Below are 16,479 nucleotides of genomic sequence, written 5' to 3' on the forward strand. Positions count from 1 at the left end.
AATGCATGTTTTCAAGCATTCATAGTTCATAAGAATACATCAGTCTCAAATTCCAACTTCATTATAAAATTGTCTGGTCGTACCTGAATATTTATTGGTTTCAAAAACAATTGCAATATGTACACTTATTGTTTTTCTTAGCGCCGTATTTTCGAAACGGTATATTCCAAGGAGGTTATTATCATTGAAAACGATGATGTGGATAAACTGTTAGGTTCCGGGCGTTTCCCTTTATCGATTTTTTCTCTTATCAGGTGAGTTTCAAGTACAGATTATAACACTGGGTAATCTTAATTATAGCTCTCCATTTATTAATTTTTTGAATTATACTTAATAAGAATGCGTGGTTTTTTGTGAATGATTATATAAAATCTTCGTTAAAATGGCCAAGTATCTGACTGTTATACTCGGGTGTTTGTTGTCCGCTTTCTCGTCGTCTTTCAGCGATGAAGTTCCAACAATCGCTATTTCCTGTGGAAAAACACCATTAACTGCCTTACCCAAGTACCAACACTCTATGGATGTTTTTGGGTTTAAAGATTTGCTTGTATCACTTTGGGATGAGGACACTAAAGTAGTAATGGTTTTGCAAAATGAACTAAGCTTTGAAGACTTCACAGTAAAAGGTAATATTTTGAATGTATATAATAATTGTGATTTATAACAACCTATCTTATTTAATTATGTTAGGTTGGGAGACTTCATTGAAAATATATTTAATTCTCTATAAAAATTATTTGTTTTTGTATTTTAATTTCCTATCTGTTATTTTTATTACCTATAGATATATCTAGTAGAACTAATTAATAAACATGAATATTTTTCGTGTAGTAATTTAACAGTAAATATGCATTTGTTTGATAGGATTTTAATGTTCCTAATTTTTGTATTTTGATTACAGTGTTACAGCTAGATAGTTAATTTAGATTAATTTTAATTTTTAAGTCCTAATAATTACTGAAAATTATAAATGTAACTTTTTGTACAAATTGAATTTGTACAGAGCGTGACATACATGTCAGAATTTATTGTATATAACTACCTAGTTATTCATATTCTTTCTAAAAGAGTTAATCTGAAACCTGTTTACTTCATATAATATTTTATATTGGCAAAAGGGATTATTTATATGCATTTTGTAATTCTAACATGATTTATGTTTATGTTCCTTTTAAGGTATACATTTTTACATAATTCCAATATATTATTTTATTAGATGATTTAAAGTATTAAGTATGTAAGGAAATTCAATTAATTATAACTATAAATTTTACTTTTATTCATAAACACTTTCATTTTTTTCAAAATTTTTTTTGAAAAAAAAAATGTTTGATTCTTTCAAATTTAAATAGTTATACATAAAATTCTTTCTACTGGTGATTTGTAATTAAAATAAGTTGTTTGTAGTTTCTTCCATTATAAACTCAAAATTACAGCAATCTGTTCTTTATTAAAAATGTTGCCTTGTTCATATTAGAAGTATTAGAAGTATTATTATTTTATTATATTTAAATACAACTATTTTTTTTATATATTTTAAAAGTTAAAATATTGAACTCAATTAAAGGCTCATATAATAATTTTCTTATTACTAATATTAAAACTTAATTTTTAATTTGTTTTATTTTGTAGATGATCATGGTCATAGTTTATTTAAATTATTTGAAAATACTGAAGAAAAGCGTTTTTTCCCATCAGTTGATCAACCTGAAAAAGCTGTTGAAATGTTATCTAAAAATGGTTTCTCTATCAAAGATTATAATGATGATACATATGTAAATGGTTCTGGAAAAATTATAGCTTTGGCAGATCTTAATGAAAATAATCATAATAATAATAACGATAGACAATCAACTTTATTGAAGAATAATGATAATATTTCAAAAATGTTTAATCACCTTTGTAAACAGTATACTAATGTAGTATTAGTGTTTTCTGGTAAACTGAACCCATGGATTAAAAAAACTGAAGAATCAGATGCACTTCATTTTGTAACCAGACACCTAATGGCAGCTGATAGTACATCTGAACCATTGAAAATTATAGATCCTAAAGGAAAATCACTAATATATTCAGCTAGCTATCCAACTTTATCGATTAACAATGGTCCTGATACACAACTAAAAGGATCTAATGCTGAAGTATAAATATTTATGGTTATATATATATATATATATATATATATATATCAAAACATATATAAGTAATGTTTTTTTTTTTTTTTTTTTATATAGGTATTTATTGATGATTCACGTGATTCATTACTTAAAGTTGGAACTACCTTTTTAGCCAATGAATCAAAAGTGACATTACGTTTTCGTTTTGAAAGAAAAACATTTAATTGGGATTTGAAATCAATTGAGTTTGATAATGGTAGCTCTAATGTTCTACTTACACCTAAACAGCCAATTGGTGCTCAAAAAGGATTGTCTTACTTCTCAGAAGGTCCAGTAATCTTCTCTAATGAAACCATTGTATTGAAATTTAATGATAAATTTCAGGTTAGTAATTTATTTTAATTAATATTTCTTAGTATAATTTTAAAATTATTTAGTATACATTTTATTTTAATACTAATTTTTTCTGCATTTACATGTAATACTGATAGTAATTATTAAAGTGTCTTTTAGGCAACTGTGTTTAAGTTATCCTTTTAGATGATATAAAATATTATATATCAATAGCTAAAATTAATTTAAATTTAAAGTCTTGATAATTATCCAGGTATAATTTTAAGTACAATATTTAGAAGCGTATTAAAAAAATATCAGCTCAGTAATTTTTTTTATACTATAAAATACTTTTGCTACTTATTATAAATAAACCATAAATATTGTGAAGAACAAATTTTATATTTGGGATTTTTACACTACAATTATTTAGTTTTAAACTAATTATTTTCTCATAATAAATATAATTAACAATGATTAATGCACTTTTAATTACTTTAAAATTTAAGTTATTTTAAATCAACATTAAAAATAAATTATTTTTACCTAGGTTCAGCCATGGTTGACTAAGTCATCAGAAAATGCAAAATTCAGTGATCCTCAAGAACGAGATTCTTTTTTTACTCCGCCCATATTGGCTGGTTTATTTGTCACTTTCCTTCTGCTATTTATTGTTACATGGGGTATCACTATGATAATGGATATCAAAACCATGGATACATTTGACGATCCTAAAGGCAAAACCATTACTGTCAATGTTGCTGAATAAATTTACATTCCATCAATGTTTTTAATTAAATATTTATTTGTTAAAACTTGTGTTAATAATGTTTTTTTTTTCTATAACTTAAATATGATTTTAGTTTATATTTACCTATAAAATAATTATTTCTATATTTAGTTAAATAGATACTTGTATAATATTTTATTGTTTAATTTTTTAATCTAAAATATTTTGTTCCATCATCCTTAATTGTATTTGACTAATTAAAATTCCTTTGAAAATAAAATTGCTCTGGTGATAAATATTTATAAGAAATAAAATTTAAATAACAAATAGGTCTTAGTAACCAAATATTTCTATGCCTGTATATTTATATTAAATTTATAATAATTTATAAATGTTGAGTCAAGACTTAGAGTGTACAATGCCTTCCGCGAAAAAAAAAAATAGAAAGGTGTGTTGAATAAATTATTTGGCCCTTAAATACAGTTTTAAACAAGTTCAATGTTCATGAATTTTATATATTTAATATGTTAATCCAAAAAGTTTAGAAAACAATATTATATCTTAGTTCATTAAAAAAAATAAATAAATACTTGCATATTGTATTTATAATAATAGAAAATTGGATTTCTAACCGTTATGGAAATATATTTTTTTTTTTTTTATAGAGTTAATACTAATTTACAACCTAAAATGCAAATAAATCAACATGATTGTATAACAAAAAAATATTTACTTATTAATTTTACCACTATTAGACCATGAAATACATTACGACTATTTTTAAGACTGGCCGCCTCCAAAGACTAAACACGTTTGCGACTATTTAGTTGCAACATGAAGTTATTGACATTGATATGTGACTTCGTCGATAGACGATAGCATGATGGGTATTTCAGGCAATTATTCTAGGTATTATTAAATATAATTAAATTAATTGACTTTAAAATATTTTAATCATATCAATGTGCATAATCTTAACCATGGGCTGTAATGTAGTGTTTTTAATTACGGCACATTAAATACTCCGGGCATCAGTACTAAGTAGGTGTTGTATATTTCTCAGTTCACGATCAACGTTCGGGTAACATGTTTTTTTTTTTATTATAAATATATACAAATGCGTCTCATGTTTTTGTTTGAAGTGTTATAGCCTAAGATACCCCTCATTTTGTAACGTTCGGTATTCTTCGTTTCGAATCCGAGCTCGTCGTCCGGTGGTGCACTATTTTTGGTTTCGATTTTCCAATACTTTACCCGCAACATTGTACTACTATTATTATAAATAGTACTACTACTACTACTATTATAAATAGTACTACGATTACGATCTACATAGTCTTTGATAGTTAACCTCGGTAAGTATGAATCGTTAACAATAAGGTTATGAACAAAGTACCGTTATTCGAACTCACGTGTTTTTATTGTTTTGTGAGCCGAAATTTGATAAACGCACGCTCGAGAAAAAACACAGGAAAAAAATAATTATATCTACTCCCGGAATTCCAACAGAGCAATTTCACACCGCGCTTGACGATTTCTTTTATTTCAACTTTTTTGAAAGTAATTTTCACACGTTTTTAGTCTTTTAAAAAGCATACGATGTCCTGCAAACCCTGCGTACTCGTTCTAGAAGACGGTACCGAATTTGCTGGTTATAATTTTGGCTCCAATGTGCTACCTGTTGATGGTGAAGTCGGTATGTTGTTATTTGAAGTGTTATTTACTTTGTGTGGGCCCACCACTAATGTACCTATACTTATTTAGTATTTCAAACTGGAATCGTTGGATATCCCGAGTCACTGACTGATCCTTCGTACTATAAACAACTGTTGGTGTTAACATATCCGCTGGTAGGCAACTATGGAGTTCCTAGCTATGAAACAGATGATTATGGGATTAAACGGTGAGTATGCTTGATATAATTGTTGATTGCCTCAAAATGATCTTGACTACATTTTAGATACACATTCATTTAGTAATGCCCGTCTGCCAGTTGAGATATAACTTTTTTTTTTACAAATATTCACAGTGTTGCCATTATGGTTAAGTTTTCATTTATTTTTAAAAGTACAGGCTAATGTAAAACAATTCAAATAGTAAACAATATATTTACAAAATGGGTATGTTACAATTGTGTACTTTCTATCTATCCAAACTTAGCACAACTTTGCTGTTGTTCACAACTGTATAAAAGTATAAAATAGCTTATTTTAGGAGATTATTGCTTATATTTGATAGTTTCATAGATGTTACTGTGACTATTATACCCTTGCCAATACATTTCAATAATTTATAAAATACTATAAAATTATATTAAATTTTAATTATTATATAGGATAAAACTATATGACCAATTTAAAATTGATGATGATGTATTAAATATTTTTTATCAAGAACTGGTTTTTGATATCAAAGTTTAATTTATAACTAATAATATATATTTTTATTGTATTCTATAAATTGTTTTTAATTTATTATGATCATTTTTATTTTGTGAATTATAGATTTGAAGTATTAAGGTATTACTTTTTATGCAATAAGTGACAAAAATCTAGTTTACAAATATAATGTTGGTAAAATATATGCATCAACAACTATAGTATAATAACAATATTTTTATTGTGTACATGTTAGCAACGTAGCACTCATTTTCATACGCAATCATAAAGATCATTTTTTTTTTTGCAACCAAGTCCAAAAACCCACGGGCCAAATACACGTGTTCCATAATCTTTGGTATCATCACTATAATTTTCATTTTCCTCAATTGGTCTAATATCACCACACCGAAGACGACCATAGTTGTATTTACTTTACATGCATAGCCAATAGCCAGTTAAGATTACGCACAATGGCTGTAGGTCGCACATTAAGATTATCAGTTGTAGATCACCCATTGGACCAGTGTAAAAAATTGGTTGGTGGTAATTCTTTATGTTAACCCCTGTAGAAAATAATAACCAGGTTGTACACCATTGACAATATATACAATACAAATTCTAGTTTTTATTGCTTAATGATTTTTTAAGTTAGTTTTAGACTAATTTAAATAGAAAATACCTAATGAATATACATCATGTATTTTATTTTCAATTGACTATTAATTTAATTTTCAAATTATTAACTTCAACAGAAAACTTAAAATATTAAGAGTTTTTATTTTAGTTCTGAATGTTATTTTCTATAATCATTCTATTTATTAATTTTATAATTTGAATAAAAAAAATATTTCAAATTTTTATCAATTTGCATTAATTATTTTTATTTACTAATGGCTTAAACTTTTTATAAATACAAAATAGAATAAATTAATTTACTTTTTTGCGATGTTATTATTATTTAATGAATTTTAGTTGTTGATTTTTAAATTGTATTTGATAAAAAAACTATTATGATATATTTTTTTTATGGTCTTATTTGTGAACTAGTTCCCTTATTAAATAGTAGAAAATAAATTTAGTTTTAATACTAATTTATTACAATTATACTTACTATCAACTTTATGGCCTAAAATACATATTTTCCTCTTTAAGTTTATTTTATTTTATTTTTTTACAAGATATATACAATCTGTATATCTTGTACCCTTGAGTATAATAAAAATATGTGCTAATATAATATAGTTATGAAAATGTGAAGGAAGAGTCATCCAGTGATGGCACTACTAGTGGCAGGTTTATTTAAAAAAAAGTTATTGATTATTCTATTTTTATGCTATGAAATACTAATTAACAGAATAAAATACAATTTAAAATTTATCTTTCTTCTAAATTGTATTGTTACTTAAGTTATAGTTGGTATTATCTAAATAATATTTTTATATCAAATGTATAGCATATTTTATATAGCTAAAATATTAATCATATACTAATACCTTAAACTGATTTTATTTTTAGGTGGTTTGAGTCTAATCGTATTTGGGTATCTGCTTTAATTGTAGATGAAGTTTGTGATCGTCCAAGTCATTGGCGTAGTCAAAAATTATTAGATGAATGGTTAACTGAATGTGGCATTCCAGCTATTTGTGGTGTAGATACACGTACATTAACTAAACATATTAGAGAAAAAGGAACACTTCTTGGAAAAATTGTTACCCTTACTGAAAATATTGATAAAAGTTTTAAAAATGTAGTCGACCCAAATAAAATTAATTTAATCAAAGATGTTTCAATTTCAGTTAGTAAATTTAGTTATTTTTATTTTCTTATTATTATTTTCAAAATTACAATATTCATGTGTGTAACCAATATATTACATTTTTAATGTTTAGATGCCAAAAACATACAATGAGCAAGGTTTTCCCAGAATTAGATTTGTTGATTGTGGTTTAAAATATAATCAAATTAGATGTTTTCTTAAACGTGGTGCTCGAGTTGATATTGTACCATGGAATTCTCCATTAGATGATATTGCTAACTATGATGGTCTATTTCTAAGTAATGGTCCAGGAAATCCTGATATGAATAAAGAAACCATTTTAAATATACAGAAAGTATTAAAAAATACAGATACTATAAAACCAATATTTGGAATTTGTCTTGGCCATCAATTACTTGCAACAGCAGCTGGTTGTAAGACTTATAAAATGAAGTGAGTTATATCTTGTAATGAGTTATGTATTATTATTATATTATTATCTTTCTAGATTTGGAAACAGAGGTCAAAATCAGCCTTGTGAATTTGGAGAGACTGGAAAATGTTATATGACCTCACAAAACCATGGATTCGCTGTAGATCCTAATGTTTCAGATTGGACCGCATTATTTACAAACATTAATGATAAATCAAATGAAGGAATTATGCATAATACATTACCATATTTCAGGTAAAATTAATTATAATGTATATTAATAGTAAAATATAATTCATAATTAATTGGTTTCATAGTGTTCAATTTCATCCAGAAGGATGTCCTGGTCCTGAAGATTTAGAATGTCTATTTGATGTGTTCTTGGAATGTGTTACTAGAACTAGAAATAATAATAGTTATCAATTAATGGATGTTCTTCAACATTATTTAAATCCAGAGATTCATAAAACAATAATAGATGTTCAAAAAGTTTTAATCCTTGGTTCTGGTGGATTATCTATTGGTCAAGCTGGTGAATTTGATTATTCTGGATCTCAAGCAATAAAGGCTTTGCGTGAAGAAAATATTGTTACCATTTTAATTAACCCAAACATAGCAACAGTACAAACATCTCTTGGATTAGCAAATAAAGTATATTTTTTACCTTTGGAACTTGATTTTGTTACTCAAGTAATTCAATCTGAACGGCCAGATGGTATATTGCTTACATTTGGTGGACAGACTGCTCTCAACTGTGGAATAGAATTAAAGAAATCTGGAATTTTAGAAAAATATAATGTAAAAGTATTAGGAACACCAATCCAAACAATTATAGCTACGGAGGATCGCAAACAGTTCTCTGATAAAGTTGTAGAAATAGGGGAGCGTGTTGCTCCTAGTGCTGTTGTTACATCTTATGTTGAAGTAATAATATGCTGTACAATTTCATCTCTAAAATTATTTAACTCAATATTATTATTTTCAGGCTTTAAAAGCAGTTGAAATTTTGGGATATCCACTGCTTGTGAGAAGTGCCTTCAGTTTAGGTGGTCTGGGTTCAGGTTTTGCAAATAATGAATCAGAACTCCAAACATTAGCCAAACAATGTTTTAACCATAGTAATCAAATGATTTTGGATAAATCATTAAAAGGATGGAAAGAAGTTGAGTATGAAGTAGTACGTGATGCATATGACAATTGTATTACAGTAAGTATTTAGTCTGTAAATATTTGAATGTGCTAAATAGTAAAACCATTTTTTTATTTTAGGTTTGTAATATGGAGAATGTTGATCCATTGGGAATTCATACAGGTGAATCAATTGTTGTAGCTCCAAGTCAAACCCTATCAAATGCTGAGTATAATAGATTAAGAACAACAGCAATTAAAGTTGTACGTCATCTTGGAGTTGTTGGTGAATGTAATATACAATACGCATTGAGTACATCATCGGATGAATTTTACATTATTGAAGTAAATAATTTTGTATTATTTAATATTATTTATTTACTTATAATTTTAATTTATCAACTTTTAGGTGAATGCACGGCTTTCCCGGAGTTCAGCTTTAGCTAGTAAAGCTACTGGATACCCATTGGCTTATGTAGCAGCCAAACTTTCACTTGGTATTGCTTTACCTGATATAATTAATTCTGTTACATCAAGTACTACTGCGTGTTTTGAACCTAGTTTGGATTATTGTGTCGTAAAAATGCCACGTTGGGATCTTAGTAAATTTTTCCGCGCTAGTACAAAGGTACTTAATTATTTATTTGTAAAATAAAGATTTAGTCAATTTAAAATTTTTATTTTTTGTTTTCAAAAGATTGGTAGTTCCATGAAAAGTGTTGGAGAAGTGATGTCAGTTGGAAGGCATTTCGAAGAAGCATTCCAAAAAGCGTTTCGCATGGTGGATGAAAACTTTAATGGCTTTGATCCGTTGTTGAAAGCTGTTAATGATAATGAATTAGAACAACCTACTGATAAACGAATATTTGTTTTAGCAGCTGCTTTAAGACAGAATTATTCAATAGATAGACTTTATGAACTAACAAAAATAGATCGTTGGTTTTTATCTAAAATGCAAAATATTATACAACATCAAACTAAATTAGAATCGTACAATTATCCATCAGTCCCTTATGCCGATTTGTTGAAGGCGAAACGTTTAGGTTTTTCTGACAAACAAATTGCATCTTTTGTCCAAAGTACTGAATTAGTTATTCGCAAACGACGTGAAGAACAAGGAATTACTCCTTTTGTGAAACAAATAGATACTGTTTCAGCTGAATATCCTGCAGAAACAAATTATTTGTATTTGACTTATAATGCCATTAGCAGTGACTTAAACTTTCCTTCAAACTTCATTATGGTTATTGGTAAGATGATTTTAATTAAATGACCAAGTAAACTTCAATAATTATTTGTCATTATTTTTAGGTTCGGGCGTGTATCGTATTGGGAGTTCAGTTGAATTTGATTGGTGTGCCGTTGGATGTCTTAGAGAACTGCGAAGACTTAATAAAAAAACAATCATGGTAAACTGTAATCCAGAAACAGTTAGCACAGACTATGATATGTGTGATCGTTTATACTTTGAAGAAATCTCTTTTGAGGTATTAAATTCATTTTCTTAATAGTTAGGGTATTTATGTGATATATTGTTGTTCAGGTTGTAATGGATATTTATAACCTGGAAGACCCTGAAGGCGTAGTTTTATGTATGGGAGGACAATTACCAAATAACATTGCCATGGATTTGCATAGACAGAATGCTCGTATTTTAGGAACTTCGCCAGAAGATGTAGATGGAGCAGAAAATAGATTTAAATTCTCAAGAATGTTAGATAGAATCAAGATATCCCAACCAAGGTAATGAACTATATTTTGCTACCATTTTTGATGATAATTTGCCTTAAATTTTTTTTTTTTTTTTAGGTGGAAAGAACTTATAGACCTAAAATCTGCTATAGAGTTTTGTCGAGAAGTAGGATATCCATGTTTAGTACGGCCATCTTATGTCTTGAGTGGTGCAGCTATGAATGTAGCTCACAATGATGGTGATTTAGAAGCATATTTAAAATCCGCAAGTGATCTATCAAAAGAACACCCTGTGGTCATATCAAAATTCCTTGAAGATGCCAAAGAAATTGATGTAGATGCTGTAGCTAAAGATGGAGAAATTCTTTGCATGGCTGTTAGTGAACATGTTGAAAATGCTGGTGTACACTCAGGTGATGCAACATTAGTAACACCACCACAAGACATAAATGAAGAAACGCTAGAAAAAATTAAATTTATATGTCGTTCTATTGCTTCATCATTAAATGTTAATGGACCTTTAAACATGCAACTTATTGCTAAGAATAATGAACTCAAAGTAATAGAGTGTAATGTACGAGTATCCAGATCATTTCCTTTTGTCTCTAAAACACTAGGACATGATTTTGTGGCAATGGCTACTCGTGTTATTATTGGAGAAGAAGTTGAACCAATAGATGTCTTAGGCGGAGTTGAAGGAAGAGTTGGTGTTAAAGTAGCTGTATTCTCATTTTCTCGAATAGCAGGTAAAATATTTTAAATTAATCACTTTTAATCATCTCTTCATTTAAAAATACAATCCTAGGAGCTGATGTAATGTTGGGAGTAGAAATGGCGTCAACTGGTGAAGTAGCTTGTTTTGGAGAAAACCGTTATGAAGCATACTTGAAAGCAATGATCAGTTCTGGAATGCAGCTGCCTCAACCTGGAGCTAAGATATTTCTATCTATTGGAAAGATCAAAGTAAAATAAAATAGACTAATTATATGTTTAAGTATATATAATTTAAGAATAAAATTTAAATTCAGCATAAAGAAGAATTACTTGACAGTGTCAAAGCATTGCAGGCAATGGGCTATCAGCTATTTGGTAGCAGTGGAACAGCTGATTATTATAACTACAATACCAAAGGAATTACTGTAAGTTCATTACCAAATATTAAACTTCAATATAACAAAAATATTTTATAGGTGACCCCCTGTGATTGGAGGTTTGATAATATTGGCATAAACACAACAAGAGGTGACTTAATTGGGTTGGCCGAATATTTGAGTAATAAAAATTTTGATTTTGTCATAAATGCCCCTATGATGGTAAGCGGAGCAAGCCGAGTTGCTTCATTCCTTACTCCTGGTTATCGAATGCGCAGATTAGCAGTTGAACATGCTGTTCCTTTGGTTACTGATGTTAAATGTGCCAAACTTTTAATTGAGGTATAATTTTATTTGACAAATCTCATTTTGTTCAACTTTTAATATAGTTTTGTTTAGGCAATGGTTCGAAAAGGATGTAATCCACAAATGAAAACACATATTGACTGTATCTCCTCTCAGAAATTAATTAAATTACCCGGCTTAATTGATATACATGTCCATGTACGTGAACCTGGTGCTACACAAAAAGAAGATTTTGCGTCTTGTACAGCTGCAGCCCTGGCAGGAGGTGTTACATTGATTGGTGCTATGCCAAATACTAAACCTTCTATAGTTGACCAAGAAGCTTACGAAATAGCTAAAAATGTAAATAATATAATATTTTTAATTTATTTAACATTGGTTAAATTCTAGTAATTTTTCTTTTTTAATTAACAGTGTGCTAAAAATGGAGCTAGATGTGACTATGTTTTGTATGCTGGTGCATCTAACACTAACAGTGTTGATATTGCACAAAATGCTGGTCAGTTTGCTGGTCTTAAAATGTATCTTAATCAAACATTTAGTACATTACAGCTAAAAAATCTTTCCTCATGGATATCAGTAAAATACATACACATTATATTTAATAATTTCTTGGTTTCCTTATAGTATTATTAATTATTAATTATTGATATTAGCATTTTGAGAATTGGCCAAAACATGCTCCTCTGTGTATACATGCAGAAGATCAAACTTGTGCTGCAGTATTAACATTAGCTTCCCTATACAATCGTTCAATTCATATTTGTCATGTCGCTCGTAAATCAGAAATAACTCTCATTAAAGCTGCTAAGGAAAAGGTATTATATTATTATACATATTAATATACAAATTATAATAAGAAAATATAGTTGATAAATTAAAAAATATTAGGGTATAATGGTTACGTGTGAAGTAGCTCCACATCATTTATTTATGTGTGATGAAGACTTAGTGCATCTTGGTCCCAACAAATCACAAGTTCGGCCTGTACTATGTACCAAAGAAGATCAACAAGCACTTTGGGATAATATGGCTTATATTGACTGCATAGCTACTGATCACGGTAAAAATAATTGCTAAAATAATTAAATTGATAATACCATTATTTTACTACAACTAAAATGTATTTTTTTAGCTCCTCATACGTTAGAAGAGAAACTAAGTGATACAGCACCACCTGGTTTTCCCGGACTTGAAACTGTTTTGCCATTATTATTGAATGCAGTAAATGAAAAACGTTTAACCATTGAAGTACGTAAATGCTATTAATATTTATAATTTTTACTAAAAAAAGTATAATAATTATTAATTGTAAGATTTTTGTTAAATAATTTTAATACATTTTAACTTGCTGTTTCAACATTGAACCATATTTTATAGTTTTACATGCATATTTCAAAATCATATTTTTGATAATTATAATATTTAACATAAATACATTTCATAATTGTATTTTAATGTTGCACTAATAGCAACAAATAAAACATCAAATGTATTTATTGTAGGATATTGTTGAAAAAATGTATACAAATCCCATGCGAATTCTTGGACTTCCTGCTCAGCCAAATACATATATTGAAGTAGATATGGATGCTGAATGGACAATTCCATCATCAACAACATATTCTAAAGCCAAGTGGACGCCATTTGCTGGAAAACAAGTAAAAGGCTCAATACATAGAGTTGTTTTACGAGGTCAAGTGGTTTGTATTGAAGGCAAAGTTCTTGCTGAACCAGGATTTGGACGGGATTTACGTGATCCATTATTTGCTGGTAAAGTTCATACTGTTACCGGATCTCAAACTTCTTTAAACCTAATAGCTCCCCATACAATTCAGACTGATGTTCATGGTAATCTAAAATACCATTTATCTCTTAATGTATTATAAAAACCAGACTAATTTTTTCAGATTTGTTTAACAATGTTTTATCTGAGATTAAAGAAAAAGTTGTGCATGAAATTGATGGAATTGTGACTGGTGTAAAGACAGAATTTAAAAAACCGTATTTGCTCTCTGGCAGTGACTCAAAGGATACTTTAATCACATCTAACAAACGTCACCATGTATCCGATGATGTTATAAATTTGATGCACATTTCTACACATGGTCTAGCACACCGTCACATATTGTCAGTTGATATGTTCTCAAAAGAACAACTAAATGAAATATTTAACTTGGCACAAACGCTAAGAGTTTACGTAATAAAAGGACGACCTCTAGACAATATATTAAAAGTGAGTGTATAATTCTTCAATTTAGGTGAATTATGTTAACATATATATTTCAGGGCATGGTCATGGCTCTAATATTCTATGAAGTCAGCACTAGAACGAGTTGCAGTTTTTCAGTCGCTATGCAGAGATTGGGTGGTCGAGTTGTGCATGTTGATGAAACCAGTAGCTCGGTCAAAAAGGGAGAGACACTGCAAGGTGATGATAATTTCAACTGAAAATAATAATTTTTACTAACCTTAGAATTTTTATAGATACCGTGGAAGTAATGAGTGGTTATGTAGATGTAGTTGTTATGCGACATCCAGAGCCAGGTGCTGTAAAGGTAAGTGTTAAAATATTTTATACTAGCATTGATTAAACATACAATTTATGTTTAATTAATGGTACTAGTGTTTTTACACTTTAAACATAAATTGTGTTGTGTTCAGATGAGTGCCAGACATTCTCGCAAGCCCATTGTAAATGCTGGAGATGGAACAGGAGAACACCCTACTCAGGCTTTGCTGGATATATTTACAATCAGAGAAGAAATTGGTACGGTCAACGGGCTTACCATTACATTAGTTGGTGATTTAAAGAACGGTCGTACAGTACATTCACTTGCTAGGTATGGTTCCTGTGTTTTTAATATCTATTTAACTGTATAAATTATATCCCTTGTTAAATTATATCCCTATCCATTAGGTTGTTAACTCTTTACAAAGTCAATCTACGATTTGTAAATCCACCAAATCTTGGTATGCCTTCATCTGTTTGTCAATTTGTTTCTTCTCGAGGTGTTCCACAAGAACACTTTACATCTCTAGAAGCAGCACTACCCGAAACAGATGTGTTGTACATGACACGTATTCAAAGAGAACGATTCCCTGACGAGAACAGCTATAAACAAGCATGTGGCTTGTTTGTGGTTACACCTGAACTAATGAACAAAGCCAAACGTAAGATGATTGTCATGCATCCATTACCTAGGGTGTTTGAAATCAGTCCAGAATTTGATTCAGATCCTAGAGCTGCATACTTTAGACAGGCAGAGTATGGTATGTATGTGAGAATGGCTTTGTTAGCTATGGTACTAGGCAAATGTTAATTTCTAACCTAAAATAATGTAAACCCAAAATTAAAAAAAAAGTTTTTGTGACATTTTATAAAATCCATGACCTACTCGTATATTTGTGATAATTTTTTATTGTTTTTTTATATATATATATATATACATATATATACATCATTTTGAGCGTTGCATTTTTTGTATAAATTATTTTATATAATTACTTTTTGTACTGATGACTAATTATTATTGACGAATAAATAAAATTCCTATACGTATTTGAAACAAATAATAGGAGATAGCAATTTATTAGATTGATTTTATTACTGTTATAATTTAAGTAAAAAAGTAAAAAAAAAGTTATTTCATTTTTTAAATATCTATTTAAGTGTAACTGTTATTATTATATTATGTATATAATTAAGTTTTTTTTTTTTTTGATTAAACAAATGTCGATTAAATCTAAAATTCGACAAAATTGCCTCAAATGGCTGAAAAAAGTTTTCATTTGAAAATTTAATCAGTTTTTTATTTTTGATGGTTAAACACTTATTTCTCTTATTGATAAAGTCATATTTAACATTAAGCAGGATAGCAACTGCCTATGGCCATGGTCTTAGATTTTGATGAACCTTTTTTTTTAATTAACATTTTTAGTTAATAGTGTAATATGCTATCATCATTTCTTTATCAGTGGAAATATCCATGGTGTTGAAAAATGCTGACGCAGGTCCTACTTTCGTAACCAGACAGAATAAACTAATGATTTTGATTGATTTTCGGTATGACTCGTGTGTGGATCCAATTCACCAATAAGTTAATAATCAATAAGTAATCAGTTAGGTTCCTAATGAATAGGTCCGAATATGCGCGATATCAGTGCCCCGTGGCAATAGGATTTATAATACGCGCCACCATTTGAGATTTGATACGATTTGTTTTCTAGATACTTGAACGCCTTTTATTAATATGAATAATTGTTCTGAACCGGAAGGACTTTTCTAACACCTAATTAATATATTCTGTAATTGCACGACGATATTATATGGAAATCTATTTATTTTTTTCTTGTCATTTGGCATGTGGTCGAGTCCGTCGATTGTTCTCCAAACCCAAGCACTTGTTAAATTATATTGTAATATTACTACTATCATTGGTTATATGATATATAATTTATATGAGTACTATTATTCATAAACAATAGTATATGCCAACAGCAACACTTAAC

General features: G+C 28.7%; 2 protein-coding genes across 2 annotated transcripts; both read left to right on the plus strand.

The window, feature by feature from the left end:
• The first annotated feature begins 258 nt into the window (after window positions 1-258).
• On the plus strand, window positions 259-3,241 carry LOC112687638. The gene is made up of 4 exons (XM_025560469.1): window positions 259-626; window positions 1,633-2,141; window positions 2,235-2,501; window positions 3,001-3,241. The coding sequence occupies exons 1-4, from the start codon at window positions 383-385 to the stop codon at window positions 3,217-3,219; spliced, it is 1,239 nt and encodes a 412-aa protein (XP_025416254.1). The 5' UTR covers window positions 259-382; the 3' UTR covers window positions 3,220-3,241.
• A 1,062-nt stretch (window positions 3,242-4,303) lies between these two features.
• On the plus strand, window positions 4,304-15,375 carry LOC112687726 (CAD protein). Its single transcript, XM_025560607.1, has 27 exons — window positions 4,304-4,876; window positions 4,945-5,083; window positions 7,077-7,356; window positions 7,451-7,770; window positions 7,826-8,005; window positions 8,068-8,674; window positions 8,736-8,957; window positions 9,020-9,223; window positions 9,288-9,506; window positions 9,576-10,128; window positions 10,190-10,365; window positions 10,422-10,621; window positions 10,688-11,316; window positions 11,376-11,533; window positions 11,599-11,709; window positions 11,761-12,003; window positions 12,061-12,309; window positions 12,382-12,546; window positions 12,624-12,785; window positions 12,859-13,030; window positions 13,103-13,218; window positions 13,473-13,818; window positions 13,878-14,203; window positions 14,257-14,398; window positions 14,455-14,525; window positions 14,632-14,810; window positions 14,888-15,375. Exons 1-27 carry the CDS (start codon window positions 4,780-4,782, stop codon window positions 15,288-15,290), a joined length of 6,669 nt encoding a protein of 2,222 aa, XP_025416392.1. The 5' UTR covers window positions 4,304-4,779; the 3' UTR covers window positions 15,291-15,375.
• The last annotated feature ends 1,104 nt before the right edge of the window (window positions 15,376-16,479 follow it).

The sequence above is a fragment of the Sipha flava genome, unplaced genomic scaffold, assembly GCF_003268045.1.
Source record: "Sipha flava isolate LNK unplaced genomic scaffold, YSA_version1 35a_pilon_pilon, whole genome shotgun sequence".
Lineage (NCBI taxonomy): Eukaryota > Metazoa > Arthropoda > Insecta > Hemiptera > Aphididae > Sipha > Sipha flava.